Source organism: Rhinopithecus roxellana, chromosome 10 (assembly GCF_007565055.1).
Source record: "Rhinopithecus roxellana isolate Shanxi Qingling chromosome 10, ASM756505v1, whole genome shotgun sequence".
NCBI lineage: Eukaryota > Metazoa > Chordata > Mammalia > Primates > Cercopithecidae > Rhinopithecus > Rhinopithecus roxellana.
Genome location: NC_044558.1, coordinates 18,397,669 through 18,420,434, shown reverse-complemented (window position 1 = coordinate 18,420,434; position 22,766 = coordinate 18,397,669). Strand labels below are relative to the sequence as shown.

Here is a 22,766-nt window from a genome sequence, read left to right as displayed (position 1 = left end):
ATAACTAGAAATGGTGACTCCAGACAACAATGGGGTTAAATTAAGATAAAACTCTTCCAGAGTTCAACTCTTAAAATGCATACCCACTCCCATTCCCCCTCAGTTACCTACACTTTAGAGTGAATTTGTTTCTCTGAGAAAGAAAGTGGCCCTTATAATGACAGAAGTACTCAGTACCTAAGGTATAAAAGACAGGCTAGAGTGAGAACAAAGAAGGCTGGAGAAAAGACACACAAAGTAAGAAGAGGGGCACCTCAGCCAATTTCACTAACATGTAATTTAGCCCAGGATGAAATTTATGCATGTTATATTTACACTGCTCTTATACTAGATATTTCAACAGACTGGTGCGGTTCTTTTATGTCTTAGTTCAGTAATTTTCTTAACATCTTAAATTGTGCTTTTTACTTTCTTGTTGTTGTTGTTTCCTTTTAGACAGGGTCTCACTCTGTCTCCCAGGCTGGAGTGCTGTGGCACAATTTCAGTTCACTACAACCTCTGCCTCCTGGGCTCAAGCAATCCTCCCACCTCAGGCTCCCAGGTAGCTGTGGGACTACAGGCACGCGCCACCACACCCAGCTAATGTTTGTACTTTTGGTAGAGACGGGATTTCAACATGTTGCCCAGGCTGGTCTTGAACTCCTGAGATCAAGCAATCCACCTGCCTCGGCCTCCCAAAGTGCTGGGATTACAGGTGTGAGCCACCATGCCCTGCTTTAAAATACGCTTTTTTCTAAATATAAAAGTAATATAAGCTCAATATTAAAAGCTAGAAAATAGAGAAATATGTACAGAAAATAAAAGGCACTCATAATTCTACCACTGAAATACAATGCCCTCTTTTTTTTTAAAACCCTGTTTGAACAAAGAAAGTTTGTGCACATTTTTGGATCTACAGCTTCCTATTTCCTAGCTCCAGGCTGTTCCAGCCTTGCAACCTCTAAGCTGTAAGCTCAGGCCTGACCTCTGGTGTCTATGTATTTCTAGACAGCCACTGTTTTAGAGCCAGAGTCAGTAAAAAGCAGCTTCAGCAGTAGTGGGAGGGGAGAAGAAAGATGATATTAGCTTTGGTTCTACATGCATATGCACAGGAGAGTCTCTTGCAGGGTGCCAGTATTACTCTCTCGGGGATAGGCACGCTTAGAGGTAGCAACCATCTGTTTCGGGTTCCATGCAGATCATGGTATCATGGTAGATCCTTCAATCCAGGCAGATAGGAGAGGCTTTTAGCCATGCATTCAAGAAATAGGTAGCCAAGGCGGCTGTACTACATTCCCCTCATTGCATCCCTCCAGAAGAAAGCAGCAGTTAAGAACTTAGGTTTGGGGGACCTGATTTCGAACCTATATTCGAACCTTAGGTCTACCACTTGCTGCTTGTCTAACCTAAGGCAAGTTACTAAAGTTCTTGGTGTATTAGTCTCTACATCTATAAAGAAGTAACAATAATATCTAACAGATAAGGTTGTTGTGATGATTAAATAAATCACTGCATGTAAAGAACTTAGAACAGTGCCTGACATATAAGTAAGTGTTCAATAATTACCATTATTACAGTTCTGCTTCCAGCACACACACTCTCTAGCAGTATGTGAACATCAGTTTCACTGCATTAATCACTGCTAATTTGAAAGGCAAAAAATGGCATCTCATCTTAGTTTGTACTTCTTTGAAAACTATGGAGGATGGCCATGAGCTGACAACCATCTGATCTTTGACAAACCTGACAAAAACAAGAAATGGAGAAAGGATTCCCTATTTAATAAATGGTGCTGGGAAAACTGGCTAGCCATATGTAGAAAGCTGAAACTGGATCCCTTCCTTACACCTTACACAAAAATCAATTCAAGATGGATTAAAGACTTAAATGTTAGACCTAAAACCATAAAAACCTTAGAAGAAAACCTAGGCGATACCATTCAGGACATAGGCATGGGCAAGGATTTCATGTCTAAAATACCAAAAGCAATCACAACAAAAGCCAAAATTGACAAATGGGATCTAATTAAACTAAAGAGCTTCTGCACAGCAAAAGAAACTACCATCAGAGTGGACAGGCAACCTACAGAATGGGAGAAAATTTTTGTAATCTACTCATCTGACAAAGGGCTAATATCCAGAATCTACAAAGAACTCAAACAAATTTACAAGAAAAAAACAACCCCATCAAAAAGTGGGTGAAGGATATGAACAGACACTTCTCAAAAGAAGACATTTATGCAGCCAACAGACACATGAAAAAATGCTCATCATCACTGGCCATCAGAGAAATGCAAATCAAAACCACAATGAGATACCATCTCATACCAGTTAGAATGGCAATCATTAAAAAGTCAGGAAACAACAGGTGCTGGGGAGGATGTGGAGAAATGGGAACACTTTTACACTGTTGGTGGGACTGTAAACTAGTTCAACCATTGTGGAAGACAGTGTGACAATTCCTCAAGGATCTAGAACTAGAAATACCATTTGACCCAGCCATCCCATTACTGGATATATACCCAAAGGATTATAAATCATGCTGCTATAAAGACACATGCACACGTATGTTTACTGTGGCACTATTCATAATAGCAAAGACTTGGAACCAACTCAAATGTCCATCAATGATAGACTGGATTAAGAAAATGTGACACATATACACCACGGAATACCATGCAGCCATGAAAATGGATGAGTTCATGTCCTTTGTAGGGACATGGATGAAGCTGGAAACCATCATTCTCAGCAAACTATCGCAATGACAAAAAGCCAAATACCACATGTTCTCACTCATAGGTGGGAACTGAACAATGAGAACACTTGGACACAGGAAGGGGAACATCACACCAGGGCCTGCTGTGGGGTGGGGGGAGGGATAGCATTAGGAGATATACCTAATGTAAATGATGAATTAACGAGTGCAGCACACCAACACGGCACATGTACACATATGTAACGAACCTGCATGTTGTGCACATGTACCCTAGAACTTAGAGTATAATTTAAAAATAAATAAAATTTTAAAAGAAAATTAAAAAACAGAAGAGGGTAATACAGCCATTAGGTTGCATTTGAAATAAAATTTTATATCATACATTTGCCTAATAATTTCCATTAAAATAACAGGTACCTACTCCAAAAAGAACTTCTACCACTCCAATGTTTGTCTTGATGGTGGTGTAACTGACTGTGTATGTGTTGCTACACATTCGATCCTCTGTATTATGCTCCTTACCTGACTTGTCTTAGAGTCAATAAATTCTACCTTTTCTTTAACATACTGGGTTCTCTATTTCTACTCTCATGTAATGGTACAGTCCCAGCAATATTCACTAGGAATTAAAAAAAAGGGAAGTTTGCTAACATGTCTGAACACCTACTATATGCCAGTCACTGTGCTAAAAATGTATGTCACCTAAGTTAATATATTCGGACAGGTGAAGTAACTTACTTACCCAAGCTCACTCAACTATTAAAAAGCAGATCCAGATTTTCAACCCAGGAATGTTTGATTTAAATAGCCATAATCTTCTACTGTATCACACTACCAGTTTTAAATTGACAGTACTCAACTCTTCACATTTATGATCCAGACCGTAAATGTGTTAAAGCAGAATGAAGAGGTTTACAGAATGAAGCAATTAGTACCTGTGAGTTCCTATTTTTAATCAATTAAACTTCCTGATGTGAAAAGCACCATCTTACTGAGAGGTGAGGCCAGCTGGACTTACTGGGTCAAGTGGGGACTTAGGGAACTTTCCTGTCTTACAAGAGGATTGTAAAACGTACCAATCAACACTCTGTAAAATGCACCAATCAGCAGGATTCTAAAAGTAGCCAATCGTGGGGAGGATTGAAAAAAGGGCACTCTGATAGGACAGAAACGGAACATGGGAGGGAACAATAAAGGAATAAAAGCTGGCCACCCCAGCAAGCAGCGGCAACCCACTCGGGTCCCCTTACAAGCTGTGGAAGCTTTGTCCTTTCGCTGTTCACAGTAAACCTTGCTACCACTCACTCTTTGGGTCCGTGCCATCTTTAAGAGCTGTAACACTCACCAGGAAGGTCTGCAGCTTCATTCTTGAAGTGAGTGAGGCCACGAATCCACTGGCAGAAACCAACTCCGGACACATTACCCTTGTTCCTTCCATTTGATCTATGGATATTATCCCTAATACATTCATATTCTATATCTATTACTTACAGTATTGGCCTGGCTACAGCTGAGGTCTCAAAATTATCTTGAGATGTTTTTTCCCTCCAGTAAGCATTGAGCTTCTGGGCAAGGGCATTTATTGTTAACCTGAAAGAAAATGCAAGAAGTATGTCAAAGTTTAGCACTTGTTGAACAATTCTTTGATCTTTGAAAAGTTCCCATTTAACAGATGCCAATAATTTAGAGTATCTGGCATACTTTCAAACATCTACACTTTAAGAAACCAAGATGGGAATCCATTGCCTTTGCAAGCTATGTGTCAAAATGACAAAGTCATAACACTGAACAGTCACTTTGGTTGAAAAGGTGAAATGGTCACAAGTGCTAAAAAGTAGAGTTCTACAAATTTTCAGGGCTTGTTGAATCATGGAGTGTGTGGGTAACTTGACATTAGAGACTATGACTGCAGAGACAGGATAGAGCTAAATATTGATAAGTTGATGGGGAGTTATTTGATTGTCAGATGACTACAAGTAGATAATTCAGAACAAGGTAAAAATCAGAGGATCAAATACTGTACCCTATCTATTATAAATCAATCAAATATTAACTCTAGTATGTCTATATAGTCCCTCTTCATCCAAATGCTGATCATAGTAGCATTATGGTGCCCATGAACAAGCACTCCAACATTCTACTACACAGCCATTACTGGAGGCTGTGTCTGAGTTCCAGCCCTTGGTCTTTCTCTTTTATTTCTCTCCCCAAAGGAACAACAGAAGACTGAGGGTCAACAAAAAATGTGATTTATAAAAATCAAAACCTGAATTTTACTTTTAAAAACTTTCAACTTTCGAATTGCTAATTCCTATTTAATTCCATAACCCAAGATTACAACTTAATGTAGAGCTATACACAACTGGAAAACTGTACACTTAGAATTCAGAATATTTTAAATATCTTGGCCCCCTGGCTCATTCCCCAAGGTTTTTGCAGAGCTCTTCTCTTGTTAAGAGAAACTCTTCCTTATCTCCAACCTTATTCATATTAAATTAGATTCTCACTACACAGAAAAGATTAAAGTAATCATATATGACCTCCCCTATAAACTCTTACTCCCCTTCAACCTATTAATGTTCCTACTCTGTTTATATCCTTCCCTCAAGTCACAGATGAAGAACTATTCCTCATTTCCTCTTAAAAATCTACTTAAAATCTACTTTAAAAAGAAGTAGATTAGATGGGCTTATGGGAAGATGGCAGAATAAGAAGCATGTGGAAGCTGTCTCCTTACATATACAACAACTGCAGTAGCAAAAGCTGCATGATGTAACTATTTTGAAACTCTGGAGTCTATTGGAAAGTTTGCAACTTCCAGGGGAAAGCTTGGATGGTAAATTGTGGTTAATTTTGGTCAATTTCAGTTCTTAGCTCAGTAATAGCTACCCATTCCCCACTCCCAGCCCTAAAGAAGCAACCCTGCACGTGTTCTAACAGCAATTTGTAGGAGCCAGTGTGGGCAAAAAGGACACTTTGTTCCAAATATTGCAAATCTATCCCCTGATCACTGCTCGCTGCTTTTGATCACAGATGTGAAAACAAGAAGCAAGAGACCATTGTTGTTGAACCTCCCCCATTGTTTCAACCCTCTCCTCCTCCAGTTGAAGTGACATCCAGAAGATTCAAAGTCCTGGCATCTTTTTTTCCTCCTCTGTTTCTCTATTTTCCCCTTTCATGAGCCAGACATAAAGACAAGGACATTCAAAAGCAATTCCACATACAGAGAAAATTAGAAAGCCACTGTGAATGTCCAGAAAAAAATGAAAGCTGAAAAAAGAAGTGAAAAGACCTTAAACTTACTTCTCAGGTTATTCCTTGGCACAGAGAAAGCCTACAACAATAACAACAACAACAATAACAACAAATAGCAAACCGTAGGAAAGGAGAATTTTATTTCCAGAGTTACATTATTAGATTCAAATGTTCAGTTTGCAACAAAACGTTACAAGGCATACAAACAAACAAGACAGGGTAGCCCATTCAAAGGAAAAAAACAGAAATCACCCCTGAAAAAGAACTGATAGATCAACTCGACAAAGATTTTAAAATGGTCTTAAAGATACTCAAAAAACTATATGAAGATGAGCAGAAAGTCAAGAAAACAATGCATAAGCAAAATAGAAAATCAATAAAGAGGTAACAAACCTAAAAAGAAATCCAAAAGAAAGTCTGAAGCTGAAAAGTCTAAAAACTGAAATGAAAAATCCACTGCAGGAATTCAAAGGCAGATCTGATCAGACAGAAAAAAGGATCAGTGAACTTGAAGATAAAAATTGGAAATTATCAAGTATTAAGAGCAGAAAGAATAAAGATTGAAGAAAAGTGAACAAAAACTAAGGGACCCATAGGACACCATAACTGGTCCAACACATGCATTAGCAGAGTCCCAGAAAGAGAAGAGAGAAAGGAACAGAAAGAATATTTGAATAAATAATTGCCAAAAACTTCCCAAATTTGATGAAAGACACGAATATAAACATCCAACCTTAACTGCAAGTAGGATGAACTCAGAGAGACTCAGACCCAGACACATTGTAGTCAAACCATGAAAGTCAAAGACAAAGAGAGAATCTTAAAAACACCAAGAGAGAAACAACACATTACATTCAAGGAATCCTTAAAGTTTGTAACTCCACTTTTTATTTTCTATATAATGTGAGAGAATACATTTAAAAGAAAAAAATGGGCCACTTGCAGTGGCTCATGCCTGTAATCCCAGCTATGTGGGAGGCTGAGGCAGGAGAATAGCGTGAACCAGGGGAGGTTGTAGTGAGTCAAGATGGCACCATTGCACTCCAGCCTGGGCAACAAGAGCAAAACTACATCTCAAAAAAAAAAAAAAGAAAAAAAAGAAAAGAAAAGATAAAAGTTACAAGTCTGCAAGCCAGTATTATTGTAACTGGTTTGTAACTCCACATTTTGTTTTCTACATAATTTAAAAGGCTAATCCATTACAAATTATTTGTTTATGATTTTGGACACACAACGTACAAAGATGTAATTCTGTGATATCAACAACTGAAAAGAATGGTGATGCAGCTGTTAAAGGAGCAGAACTTTTGTAAGGAATTGAAGTTAAGGTGGTATAAATTCAAATTAGAGTGTCATAACTTAAAGATATTAAATGTAATTCCCATGATAACCACAAAGAAAACAGCTATAGAATATACACAGAAGGAAATGAGAAAGGAATTTAAATGTTTCACTATATAAAAAAAAAAATCACCTAAACACAAAAGATGGCAATGTAGGAAATGAGGGGCAAAGAAAGCTACAAGGGACACAGAAAACAAACAACAAAATGACAGAAGTAAGTCTCTCCTTATCAGTAATTATTTTAAATGTAAATGGATTAAATCCAGATTACAAAGATATGATATAATGAAAAAGAATATTGCAGATGGTATCTGGAAGTGGGGTACTACTATAACAAATACCTAAAAACATGGAAGTGGCTTTAGAATTGGTAATTGGCAGAGGCTGCAACAATTTTGAGAAGTTTGACAGAAAAAACCTACATTGCATTCAAATAGTAGAAATATAGATGTTAATAAATGCTTTTACTAGTGAGGGCTCAGAAAGAAGTGAAAAGTATGGCAGAAAAAAACACAAATTACCTTAGAAAATACCCAAATCATTGTAAACAGACTATTGGTAGAAATATGGATGTTAAAGGCATTGCTAGTGAAGGCTCAGAAGGAAGTGATGAACATGTTATTGGAAAACTTGAGAGAAGATGATCCTTGTTACACAGTGGCAGAAAGCTTAGCAGAACTGTCCTACAGTTATGTGGAAAACACAACTGATAAATGATGGAACTGGAAATTTAGCTGAGGATAGCTTCAGGAAAAGTGTTAAAGGTATGGCCTGATGTCTTCTTGCTGCTTATGTAAAATGCAAGAGGAAAGAGACAAATTGAAGAATGAACTGTTAAAAAGAAACCAGGACTTGATGACTTGGGAAATTCTCAGCCCATTCACATTGCAAAATATGCTAAAATTTAGAGATTCACTGTCAGGGAAGTATGCTCTAGAGAAAATGTTGAGGCTGGGCCTGGACAATCTTTTGTTAATATCTCAGAAAATCAAAAGGTCAGAGCATTCAGTCACACAAAATACTCTTTGAAAAGATAAAGTGAGCGCTTCCAAGATGGCTGAACAGGAACAGCCCCAGTCTACAGCTCCCAGCGAGATTGATGCAGCAGATGGGTGATTTCTGCATTTCCAACTGAGGTAACTGGTTCATCTCATTGGGACTGGTTGGAGAGTGGGTGCAGCCCACTGAGGGACAGCCAAAGCAGGGTGGTGCACCACCTCACTGGGAAACACAAGAGGTCGGGGGATTTCCCTTTCCCAGCCAAGAGAAGCCGTTAGTGACTGTACCTGGAGGAGCGGTACACTGGTGCCCAAATACTGCACTTTTCCCATGGTCTTTGCAAACGGCAGACCAGAAGAAACCCCCCTGTGCCTGGCTTGGCGGGTGCCACGCCCACAGAGCCCTGCTCGCTGCTAGCGCAGCAGTCTGAAATCAACCTGGAACATGAGACCTTGGCAGTGGGAGGGGCATCGCCATTGCTGAGGCTTGAGAAGGCGGTTCTATGTTCACAGTGTACACAAAGTGGCAGGGAAGCTCAAACTGGGCGGAGCTCACCACATCTCAGCAAGGCCTACTGCCTCTCTAGATTCCACCTCTGGGGGCAGGGCATATCTGAACAAAAGGCAGCAGACAGCTTCTGCAGACTTAAAAGTCCCTGCCTGACAGCTCTGAAGAGAGCAGTGGTTCTTCCAGCACAGCATTCGAGCTCCGATAACGGACAGACTGCCTCCTCAAGTGAGTCCCTGACCCCCAAGTAGCCTGACTGGGAGACACCTTCCAGTAAGGGCCAACAGACACCTCAAACAGGTGGGTGCCCCTCTGGGACAAAGCTTCCAGAGGAAGGATCAGGCAACAATATTTGTTGTTCTGCAGCCTCCGCTTGTGATACCCAGACGAACAGCATCTGGAGTGGACCTCCAGCAAACTCCGACAGACCTGCAGCTGAGGGGCCTGTCTGTTAGAAGGAAAACTAACAAACAGAAAGGAATAGCATCAACATCAGCAAAAAGGACATCCACACCAAAACCCCATCCATAGGTCCCCAACATCAAAGACCAAAGGTAGATAAAACCACAATGATGGGGAGAAACCAGAGCAGAAAGGCTGAAAATTCCAAAAACCAGAACACCTCTTCTCCTCCAAAGGAACACAACTCCTCGCCAGCAAGGGAACAAAACTGGATGGAGAATGAGTTTGACGAGTTGACAGAAGTAGGCTTCAGAAGGTGGGTAATAACAAACTACTCTGAGCTAAAGGAAAATGTTCTAACCCATCCCAAGGAAGCTAAAAATCTAGAAAAAAGGTTAGACGAATGGCTAATTAGAATAACCAGTGTAGAGAAGAGCTTTAATGACCTGATAGAGCTGAAAACCACAGTAGGAGAACTTCGTGAAGCATACACAAGCTTCAATAGCCAATTCGATGAAGCGGAAGAAAGGAAATCAATGACTGAAGATTAAATTAATGAAATAAAGCAAGAAGACAAGATTAGAGAAAAAAGAGTGAAAAGAAATGAACAAAGCCTCCAAAAAATATGGGATTACGTGAAAAGACCAAATCCACATTTGATTGGTGATCCTGAAAGTGACAGGAAAATGGAACCAAGTTAGAAAATACTCCAGGATATTATCCAGGAGAACTTCCCCAACCTAGAAAGACAGGCCAACATTCAAATTCAGGAAATACAGAGAACACCACAAAGATACTCCTCGAGAAGAGCAATCCCAAGACACATAATTGTCAGTTTCACCAAGGATGAAATGAAGAAAAAACTGTTAAGGGAAGCCAGAGAGAAAGGGCGGGTTACCCACAAACGGAAGCCCATCAGACTAACAGTGGATCTATCTGCAGAAACCCTACAAGCCAGAATAGAGTAGGGGCCAATATTCAACATTCTTAAAGAAAAGAATTTTCAAATAAGAATTTCATATACAGTCAAACTAAGCTTCATAAGTGAAGGAGAAATAAAATCCTTAACAGACAAGTAAATGCTGAGAGATTTTGTCACCACCAGGCCTGCCTTACAAGAGCTCCTGAAGGAGGCACTAAACATAGATAGGAACAACCGGTACCAGTCACTGCAGAAACATGCCAAATTGTACAGACCATCAACACTATGAAGAAACTTCACGAATTAATAGGCGAAATAATCAGCTAGCATCATAATGACAGGATCGAATTCACACATAACAATATTAACCTTAAATATAAATGGGCTAAATGCCCCAATTAAAAGACACAGACTGGCAAACTGGATAAACAGTCAAGACCCATCGGTGTGATGTATTCAGGAGATCCATATCACACGCAAAGACACACATAGGCTCAAAATAAAGGCATGGAGGAAGATCTACCGCAGAAATGGAAAGCAAAAAAAAGCAGGGGTTGCAATTCTAGTCTCTGATAAAACAGACTTTAAACCAACAAAGATCAAAAGAGACAAAAAAAGCCATTACATAATGGTAAAGGGATCAATTCAACAAGAAGAGCTAACTATCCTAAATATATATATATACCCAATATAAGAACACCCAGATTCATAAAGCAAGTTCTTGGAGACCTACAAAGAGACTTAGACTCCCACACAATAATAAAGGGAGACTTTTGCATCCCACTGTCAACATTAGACAGATCAATGAGACAGAAAATTAACAAGGATATCCAGGACTTGAACTCAGCTCTGGATCAATCAGACCTAATAGACATCTACAGAACTCTCCACCCCAAATCAACAGAATATACATTCTTCTCAGTACCACATAGCACTTATTCTAAAATTGACCACATAATTGGAAGTAAAACACTCATCAAATGTTAAAGAACAGAAATCACAAAAAACTGTCTCTCAGACCACAGTGCAATCAAATTATAACTCAGGATTAATAATCTCACTCAAAATCACACAACTACATGGAAACTGAACAACCTGCACCTGAATGACTACCGGGTAAATAACGAAATGAAGGCAGAAATAAAGATGGTCTTTGAAACTAACGAGAACAAAGACACAACATACCAGAATCTCTGGGACACGTTTAAAGCTGTGTGTAGAGGGAAATTTATAGCACTAAATGCCCACAAGAGAAAGGAGGAAAGATCTAAAATCAACATCCTAACATCACAATTAAAAGAACTAGAGAAGCAAGAGCAAACACATTCAAAAGCTAGCAGAAGACAAGAAATAACTAAGATCAGAGCAGAACTGAAGGAGATAGAGACACAAAAAACCCTTCAAAAATTCAATGAATCCAGGAGCTGATTTTTTGAAAAGATCAACCAAATAGACAGACTGCTAGCAAGATTAATAAAGAAGAAAAGAGAGAAGAATCAAATAGACACAATGAAAAATGATAAAGGGGATATCACCACCAATCCCACAGAAATACAAACTACCATCAGAGAATACTATAAACACTTCTAAGCAAATAAAGTATAAAATCTAAAAGAAATGGATAAATTCCTGGACACATATGCCCTCCTAAGTGTAAAGCAGGAAGAAGTTGAATCTCTGAATAGACCAATAACAGGCTCTGAAATTGAGGCAATAATTAATAGCCTACCAACCAAAAAAAGTCCAGGACCAGACAGATCCACAGCTGAATTCTACCAGAGCTACAAAGAGGAGCTGGCACCATTTCTTCTGAAACTATTCCAATAGATAGAAAAAGAGGGAACCCTCCCTAACTCATTTTATGAGGCCAGCATCATCCTGATACCAAAGTCTGGCAGAGACACAACAAAAAAAGAAAATTTTAGGCCAATATCCCTGATGAACATCAATGCGAAAATCCTCAATAAAACACTGGCAAACCGAATCCAGCAGCACATCAAAAAGCTTATCCTCCGCGATCAAGTTGGCTTCATCCCTGGGATGCAAGGCTGGTTCAACATATACAAATCAATAAACATAATCCATCATATAAACAGAACCAATGACAAAAACCACATGATTACCTCAATAGATGCAGAAAAAGCCTTCAATGAAATTCAACAGCCTTTCATGCTAAAAACTCTCAATAAACTAGGTATCGATGGAACATATCTCAACACTATAAGAGCTATTTATGACAAGCCCACAGCCAATATCATACTGAATGGGCAAAAACTGTAAGTATTCCCTTGGAAAACCAGCACAAGACAAGGATGCCCTCTCTCTCCACTCCTATTCAACACAGTACTGGAAGTTCTGGCCAGGGCAATCAGGCAAGAGAAAGCAATAAACCATATTCAAATAGGAAGAGAGAAAGTCAAATTGTCTCTGTTTGCAGATGACATGACTGTATATTTAGAAAACCCCATCGTCTCAGCCCAAAATCTCCTTAAGCTGATAAGCAACTTCAGCAGTCTCAGGATACAAAATCAATGTGCAAAAATCACAAGCATTCCTATACACTAATAACAGACAAACAGAGAGCCAAATCATGAGTGAACTCCCCTTCGCAATTGCTACTAAGAGAGTAAAATACCTAGAAATATAACTTACAATGGATGTGAAGGAGCTCTTCAAGGAGAACTACAAACCACTGCTCAAGGAAATAAGAGAGGACACAAACAGATGGAAAAATATTCCATGCTCATGGATAGGAAGAATCAATATCATGAAAATGGCCTTAGTGCCCAAAGTAATTTATAGATTCAATGCTGTCTCCATCAAGTTACCACTGACTTTCGTCACAGAATTGGAAAAACCTACTTTAAACTTCATATGGAACCAAAAAGGAGCCCACATAGCCAAGACAATCCTGGGCAAGAAGAACAAAGCTGGAGGCATCACGCTACCTGACTTTAAACTTTACTACAAGGCTACAGTAACCAAAACAGCATGGTATTGGTAGCAAAACAGATATATAGACTAATGGAACAGAATGGAGGCCTCAGAAATAATACCACACATCTACCACCATCTGATTTTTGACACACCTGATACACACAAGCAATGGGAAAAATATTCCATATTTAATAAATGGTGTTAGGAAAACTGGCTAGTCATCTACAGAAAACTGAAACTGGACCCCTTCCTTACACCTTATAGAAAAATCAACTCAAGATGGATCAAAAACTTAAATGTAAAACCTAGGACCATACAAATCCTAGAAGAAAACCTGGGCAATACCATTCAGGACATAGGCATGGGCAAAGACTTCATGTCTAAAACACCAAAAGCAGTGGTAACAAAAGCCAACATTGACAAATGGGATCTAATTAAACTAAAGAGCTTCTGCACAGCAAAAGAAACCTACCATCAGAGTGAACAGGCAACCTATAGAATGGGAGGAAAATTTTGTAAGCTATCCATCTGACAAAGGGCTAATATCCAGAATCTACAAAGAACTTAAACAAATTTACAAGGAAAAAACAAACAACCCCATCAAAAAATGGGCAAAGGATATGAACAGACACTTCTCAAAAGAAGACATTTATGCAGCCAACAGACATATGAAAAAAATGCTCATTATCACTGGTCATTAGAGAAATGCAAATCAAAACCACAATGAGGTACCATCTCACACCAGTTAGAACGGCAATCATTAAAAAGTCAGGAAACAATAGATGCTGGAGAGGTTGTGGAAAATAGGAACCCTTTGACACTGTTGGTGGGAGTATAAACTAGTTCAACCATTGTGGAAGACAGTGTGACAATTCCTCAAGGATCTAGAACTAGAAATACCATTTGACCCAGCCATCCCATTACTGGGTATACACCCAAAAGATTATAAATCATGTTGCTATAGACACTTGCACACATGTTTATTGTGGCACTATTCACAATAGCAAAGACTTAGAACCAACCCAAATGTCCATCAATGATAGACTGGATTAAGAAAATGTGGCACATATACACCATGGAATACTAAGGAGCCATAAAAAAGGATGAGTTCATGTCCTTTGCAGGGATATGGATGAAGCTGGAAACCATTATTCTCAGCAAACTATAACAAGATCAGAAAACCAAACACCACATGTTCTCACTCATAGGTGGGAGTTGAACAACGAGAACACATGGACACAGGGAGGGGAACATCACAAACTGGGGCCTGTAGGGGGTGTGGGGCTAGGGCAGGGATAATATTAGGAGAAATACCTAATGTAGGTGATGGGTTGATGGGTGCAGCAAACCACCATGGCATATGTATACCTATGTAACAAAACTGCACATTCTGCACATGTAACCCAGAATTTAAAGTATAATAATAAAAAGAAAGATAAAGCATATGACTCACAGATCTCCACAGCCATCTCAGCTGAAGCCAAAAAATAGATATAGGATTCCCCAGGAAAGACCTGCCCAGAGCCTCTTGTTGGATGACATGAATATACATGACATACATGGGAGACTCACAAGATTCTTAAGAGTGGCATACTAGCATGACAACTAGCTTGAGCCTGGGCGCGGTAGCTCGCACCTGAAATCCCAGCACTTTGGGAGGCTGAGGCAGGAGTTCAAGACCAGACTGACCAACATGGAGAAACCTCGTCTCTACTAAGAATACAAAATTAACCGGGCGTGGTGGAGCATGCCTGTAATCCCGGCTACTTGGGAGGCTGAGGCAGGACAATCGCTTGAACCCAGGACGGGGAGGTTGCGGTGGAGTGCCACTGCACTCCAGCCTGGGCAACAAGAGCAAAACTCCATCTCAAAAACAAATAAACAAACAAAACAAAACAAAACAAAAAGCTAGCTTGAACTGAAAGGGATGGAGAGAAGCCTGTTGGACCCTCAAAATTCTACAGTCAGGAAACAGGCTGATGAAACTACTCAGCTGCAAACGCATGCTACCCTTCAGGAAAAAGGAAAGACAACTTTGAGGGTGGAATCGTAAGCCCAGAGAGCAAAGCCTCAAGACTAGAGGATGAAGGCCTTGAAATTAAATGGAATGTGCATAGCTAGATTTTGAAAATGCCTGGGACCTGTGACCCCTTTTTTCCTTTTAGTTTCTCCCCCATTCGAAAAAGAATATATATAATTAGTAGCCTATGCTTGTCCCACCACTGTATTTTAACAGCAAAATACAAAAAAAAGAAAATACATATCCACAGATGTAGAGGAGTTTTGCCCAAAGATGTACCATACTCAGAGTTTGCCCTTATGTGATTTAGATAATGAGATTTGAGACTTTTTAGTTGATGACATTTACATAAAATTTTTGACCCTGCATTGATGCTGTAATGGGTGGAGACTTTTGGAAACGTTGGGATGGGGTGAACATATTTTGCATATGAGATGTAAGTGGAATCTGAGAGAAAAAAGGGCAGACTGTGATAGACATAATGTTTACACAGCAAGTGGAAATTTAGGTTACTCATCAAGTTGACCTTAAGACAGAAAGAATATCCCGAATTATCCAATGTAATCACAAGGGACCTTAGAAGTAGAAGAGTGCAACAGAAGAGTCAGAATCAGAGAAGATATGATGACAAAAGTAAGGTCATCAGAGTGATGCAATATGAGGACTCAACCTGTCACTACTAGCTTTGAAGGTGAAGGAAGAGGGCCATGGGCAAGAAATGCTGGCAGCCTCTATAAGCTGGAAAAGACAGGAAATTGGATTCTTCCCTAGAGCCTCCAGAAAGGAATGCAGCCCTGCCAATACCTCGATTATAGCCCAGTAAGATCTGTGTAGGACATCTAACCTACAGCACGCTACTACAGTAAATTAGTATTGTTATCAGCCACTAAGTTATGTGGTAATTTGTTATGACAGCAATAGAAGACAATTTCTGTGGTTTATAGACAGAAGTTGAGTATCACTATATTTCCCTCAAAGATGTAAAATACCTCATGGCTCTCCTATGAATTCATTATGTGTAGCTTAGCATGTAATTTAGGAATGATGGTTCTAGGACAGGGGTCAGCAAACTGGAGCCAAATCCAGCCCACTGCCTGTTTTTGTAAACAAAATTATATTAGACATAGCCATGCCGATTCCTTTACTTATTGTCTATGGCTGCTTTCATACTACAGCAAAATCGAGTAGTTGTGACCCCTTCCAGCCCTTTTCAGAAAAAGTTTGCCAACTGCTCCTCTAGGGTATGGCTCTACTCTACCCATTTAACTTGATTTGCCTTCACTCTAGTTATATCCCGTTATCTCTCCTCCCCATATTCTTACCATTCTGAGTTCCTGTCAGTACCTTAGCGCATGCTACAATTCCATCTTAGAATTCCCTTTCCTCTCTTCCATGTCTTGTAACATGTGAGGAACATCTCAAGTCATACTTTCTACCCAAAACCTTCCCCATCTCCTCTATCAAGGCATTTTCCCCATAACATGCTACTTAGGCTTTGATTGATCAAAGAGCTTTTTTATTGCTCACCAAATTACTTCGTATATCTTACAATCTGTTTATACAAATGTCTGTAAGCTCTACAACTGTTAAAAGTGATATTACAGATGATTTATTTGTAGACATTCCAGCAGTATGATGGCTGGTATCTCTTTTATAATTTGCAGGTTTTGATATTTATAATACTCATAGGATGCGTTTGTTATAGCAGACAACCTTCTCTAATCCCTCTCTTAAATTTCTGTTTTTTAAAATACTTTTTCATTTTATATAAAATAAATTGAATAAAAAAGGGCAAAGGTGCCAGAATTGGCACAAGAGTTATGCAAATTTGTTATTCTCAAAAGACTGTACACAGAATAGTACACTAGTTCTCTGTTTTTAATAAAGTGTGTAGCAGATGTTATGCTAAGTCAGAAATCCTGTGTGTTCAACTGAATAAATCTACTGTCTACAGACTATCTCTATCTGATCCACTGCAATCACCTGATCATACCAAAACTAGACATCAAAAACCAAAGGTCTAATGCCTGTAAAATTTTAAAGGTAGATTTGGGGGGTTGGTGGCAAAGATGATATAGAAAGATGTTAAATAATTTTTAATATTCTAACATTTGAATTTCACAAATCTTAATTATTTAGTCATCAGCAATTCACTATTCTTTTCATTCAACTGAAACATAACAACTTGACTCGGATACTTTTGTCAAACTAATGTCATTCCTAAGCTTTCACTCCTAAGAGTCAAGTCCCGGCCAAAGATTTCCATTATGGGCCAGATTTATATTTAATCTGGCCCATTTTACTTAGACTGAGGGCAGGTAGTTGTCATAACCACTGAGTAGCCCAAGTGACCATGAACCAATTACCCTGAAATTAATTTGGAGTTGCCATTCAAATAGTTATCTCTCTCAAACACTAAACCTAAAATTCTTGTGGTTCCAGACAAATTAAGATACAAGACTTGACTTCATTACAGTCTGGGCACAAAACAGAAGAGATTTGGGAAATTTCTTTTCTCCCACTCTAAGAAAAATATTTGCTACTGAGACTTCAAGGAAAATGACAGCAAATGTCCTCATGCCTTCTTTCTTCATACTCCCAGAATACCCCTTACCCTTTTTTGTGCTTACAGATACTTCCCTCTGCTTAGAATGCCCTTCCTCTACTGTACACCTAGAAAACTTTTCCTTCATGTTTAATCTCAAATATAATCTGCTTCGTGAAGCCTTCCCTGACTCCCTTAAGCATATTTAAAGTTCTCCCTGCTTTGCACATATCCCCTATTAAACAATTATTTTATAAGTATTTAAGTTTCTTATTTGCATACATATTTGTTCATAGGTGTCGAAGAGTCTTATTTTTCATCCTTAGTACCTGGCACATAGAAGCTGTCTGATAATACTTAACGAAATAAAACTCATGTCCCTCTCGACATTTTAAAAACAAACTATTCTAACCTGGCTTTAAAAACTCCTTTCTTTGTCTTCTAAAAATATCCCTACTGGTTCAGTCATAATGTCGAGTTCCTTTCAGATTCTTACCTGTTTGCCTGCCCTATTAAATCTAGATGCTTTAATGAAAGCACATGTCTTTCCTGCTGTTCCACCACTTTGCTCTAAATCTGTTCACTGGCTTCAAGAAAAATTTTTGGAACAAATTTCAATCTGCTTTTTTTTACCCAATGTATTCCATAACTTCAGATCCATTCATCTGTTTCCATTAAGATCAATTCCAAAGCTTTTCATTTCCCCAGAAATCTTTTACCAAATTACTCCTATGCTCTTTGCATAATTTCTAAAGGTAAGGTTTATCTCAACAAGACTCCATATATCATTCAGCAAACTTTAATTTAAAATGAAATCATTTTATCTCTAATCTTGGAAAACAAATTTGAAGTAATTCTCAGTTAACCTATTTAGCAGGTTTTTAGAGATGGTTTTAGAGGCTTTGGAGAATAGAATCACATCGGAAGCACCTCAGGTTGGGAGTGACTCACCGGTACTCCTTGGTATACTCAAAGTCTTGTTTGTTGTAGGCAGGTTTTAGGAAATTGCACTCAATGACTCCAATTACTCCTACACCTTCTCCACGAGTTGGCTTAGAAGAAAATATTAATTTCAACACTTACATTACTGTTGGCTGCCTGGAGGCATTTCCTTTTGATTCCAAACAATAATAGAAAGGTTACATAACGTTCATGGGCAAGAAAAGACCATCAAGATCTAGAGAAACACTCAGAATGTACATCAACAGACTGCAAGCATTAAACTGAACTAGAAATTCTGACAAATTCTAGGGCAGACATTTTCAAAATACGATCCATAGATCACTAGGAGTCTTCCGCAATTAGTAGCCATCTCTACTTCACCCACACTACCTCAACTTTTATCTGCTTTATATTCCAGGACTACCATAAGACTGCATTTGAATAAACAATTACCATGCTAAAAAACCAAGGTTATATACTACTGTTCTAAAGAACTGAAACAAATATTCATCTGAAAACAATTTTAAGGGTGCTATGTGATCCTATATTAAAATAAACAATTTTCCCACATACATAGGCCACCAAACAACTACTAAAGAGAGTCACACTTACAGCAATTATTAATTACAAGCTGATGCAAGAGTTTTATAGATTTAAATCATATTCTAATTCTTTAATGGAAGAAACCGAGTAAAGGTGTAATTAGACTGGCACACAAACATGAGTTGTCTAAAGGTGCTATAACAAGGAAAAACAAAATAGGCTGAAAATGAGTTATCCTGGGCTTTGTATAACTTTATATAACATTTTACTATGATGAAGCAGTTCATCATTTTTGTGCTTTAGCAATCTTATCTGTAAAACAGGAATAAAAGGGATACTTGTAGACATTGCTACTTTAAATAATCATTAAGACATTAAAGATGATGGTAAAATTTGTATAGAGTGGTTTAAAAAATATTTTCACATAATTTATCTCATTTAAATCTCTCAACCCTGTAAGCTGCGAGGTAGGCAAAGCAGGTATGTTTATTATTGTTGTTTCCACTTCATAGGTCAGGAAATTGATCCTCAGATAAATTAAACAATTTATCCAAGGTTACACAGCTTGTAAATGGAAAATTCAGGACCCAAATCCTGGTCTTCAACCACCATATTTTATATGCCTTTTACTATGCCTTATTGTCTTCCCAAGAAAATGGAAAGAGTTACCTAAAACACAAATAAGCTGAGACACATGGTAAACTTGCTGGTATTCTCATTCTGCCTCTTAGTAACAGCTACTTAGAAAATGCATTCAGTAAAGTTGTTGGGTTGATTAACATCTGAAGAATGAGAGGTAGAAAGAGTTTTTCAACACAAGACAGCTCACTGGTAACACAATTCCAGAATCAGAATTCAATAAGCATCATAAGATGGGAGTAAAAGCCATTAATGAGCCTATCCCCTTTGCAAATTTTAAATTCTCTTCCTACTCTTTTCAGCCTCCTATGACAAAGAAATATTAACCACTCACCTTCACCTGGCACCCCACCTTCTCAAAGGATTTTATGAGTCGGTTGTTATGATACATCATTATTCCAAACTGGTTACTATTCTTGCAAGAGAACCCAAAGGTGATTCTCACCTGCTTATTCTGAGAAGAACATTGTTAAGGAGACAAACATACCAGGGACTTCAACGATAAATTTTGCACCATATTATAGAAAAACCATCAAATACCAAGGGACATAAATTGGTACAACCTTTTGAGAGGGCATTTAAACATCTCTTGCAATCGCTTTGAGAATATTCTTAATATTCGACCAAGTAATTCTCTTTTAAAGAATTTATCCCACAGAAACAGTCAGGGAGGCCCACAAAGGTTTAGGAATTACAGAGATTTTTCAATTTGTTATAAAAGCAGAAAAACATAAATAATTTAAATGTTCAACAATAAAGAAATGATTAAATAAATGTTGATACAGCTACATGCAGCTCTTTTAAAATTATGCCCTTGAAATATTTGAGAATATCAGGAAATGCTCAGATTATAAAAACATCACACACACACACACACCCCACATACACGCATAGAAAGACTGTAAGAAAAGATACCTAAATACCATCAGTGATTATAAAATTCACAAATAATCACAAAACATTTCTTAGCCCTTGCTAGTTGCTCAATTTGCTGCTAGGGCTCATAGGTTCTGATAAGAGCTGTAAATGGGCCAATACGAATCTGTAAAATTATATCCAATAAGGTAAATCCTCTTACCATACCAAACACAATGAAAGCAAAATCAAGGGAAAGAACAATGAATAGTCCTGTAGTGATACATCTCATGGGAAGAAGTTAACAAGCTTGGATAAATGAAATGAAGACAATTGATTATTACAAGTAAAATATGAATAATGATGAGTTTTTAACAGGTCCTACTTAATTTAAAAACCAAGGTAAGTAAGTGAGAAAGATAAAGGGGAGACAGAGAAACTGAGATTTTCATTAAAACAAATTCTAAGAAACCTTCATGTCTAAATGAGTCAAATGAAAATTTACTTTTGTCACTTATTCAAAAAATGATCTCCATGCCCCCTTTAAAAGACAAGCTACTTGCATCAAAACCCTATAACAAATGGTCACATATGACATAAAGACACGACTCAAGTGGGTACATAACACAGTAATGTTTGGCTCAGAATATATAATGTTCTGAACTCTAGCAGTTCACATAAAACCTCAAATAAGACCTATTCTAATGCAAAAACAAAACAAGACAAAACTCCTGCAAGCAAACAAACCAAAATCCTATGCCATAAAATTAACTTTGTAAAGATAAAGATTGTCAAATTTTTCTTTCTGTTGTGCACTTTTAAAATTCCAAATTATGGAGTGAGGGTACACTGGGGTAGGAGACTTGCCAAATTAGTGTAAGGAGACAGAACAAAGATGAAAGAAGTGGACTTTGATAATTGAGAAGTAAGTAAGTTAGTATCAATGATCTTGTTCCTCAGTGACCTTGGGGGAAATTTTATTAGGTCTTTCATTTTACCCATGCCTACAGTAAATCTGTTTAGTCCAAGCCATAATATTGGAAGGTAATTTGGTTTAATGGGAAGAGAGTCTGAGAAGAGCTGAGGTAACATATAGAATGCATGCATAAAAGTTTCCCGGATAGAAACCCACAAAAGAAAAAAGCTAGAGACAGGTATGTGTTATATCCTAAAACAGTAGTTGGAAAGCACTTCTTTAGACTGGCTCTGTTAAACCTATGGTACTAACATCCTAGTCTACATATGGTGAGATTATAACTAATTCACCTATAGAAGCAAACAATGCTAGCTCTGGCTTTATTAAATTGATTTGTTTAGTGCTTTAAGAAAACATTCCTAGTAGCCAAGATATGTGTTTCCAAAAAGGAGAAAAAAGAGACCAACGATTTCTCATTTTTGGTCAGGGAAAGACAAAGCATGCTAGATAATGCCTTTGATAAAGCAAATAGAGCGTGACCATGTTTCTCAGGCCAAGAGTTGTGCTTAGTTACCAGAAAATAAATTAAAAGGACAATTTTTCATAACCTTGCAAGTTTTCAGCCTTTCAAAGACATTTTCTGCCCCAAAAGCCATCAACGAAGTTGTACCTAATTTCCACAGTTCATCTTAAGATTTTTTTCTAGTCTCTGAAATCCATTCTCGATGCAATGCGGGGGAGAGGTAGAAGCAAAAACAAGCAATGGCTCCTCTGAGTGGCTACCATTATGAGAAGTACCAGGAATTTATGTCAAACCTAAGAAGATTTATTTCACTCTAGAAAATCAACTTTTAATTTCCACCCTCCTAACTTCAATCAATGTAAGTCTGGACCTGTTACAACAAAAAATTGCAGTGTATCTACAAGATTAAGAAGTTCCAGTCAGTATTTTGCTTATTTCAGTAAATTTAATATATATCAAAATCCCAGTACAAACCAAATAATGTGTATTATTCCTTATAGTAGAGATTCTCAAAACTGGCTGCTCATTAGAATCAGCTGATGATTTTAAAATAATAAATATTTCTTATTTTTTTAAAAAAAGGTTTCAGACACTACTGAACCAGAATCTCCAGTCTCAGGATTCTATTATTTCAACAGTTTCCAGGTGATTTCTGATAAAAATGTTACATAGATTGGCATTTAAGAAAGACTTCCTCAGAGTACACTATAATAAAATGTGTAC

At 38.0% G+C, this 22,766-nt stretch overlaps 1 protein-coding gene across 8 annotated transcripts in view; it reads right to left on the bottom strand.

Annotated features, from left to right (window-relative positions):
* Positions 1 to 22,766, bottom strand: part of MORC4 (MORC family CW-type zinc finger 4) — a 63,939-nt gene that overhangs the window by 20,688 nt on the left and 20,485 nt on the right. For all 8 annotated transcript variants that reach the window (XM_030939652.1, XM_030939653.1, XM_010373552.2 and 5 more), the window contains 3 exons: positions 20,084 to 20,203; positions 18,577 to 18,677; positions 4,186 to 4,284 (listed from right to left, as the gene is read on the bottom strand). In XM_030939652.1, coding sequence (XP_030795512.1) covers positions 4,186 to 4,284; positions 18,577 to 18,677; positions 20,084 to 20,203 — 320 coding nt within the window. The remainder of the gene's footprint in view (positions 1 to 4,185; positions 4,285 to 18,576; positions 18,678 to 20,083; positions 20,204 to 22,766) is intronic.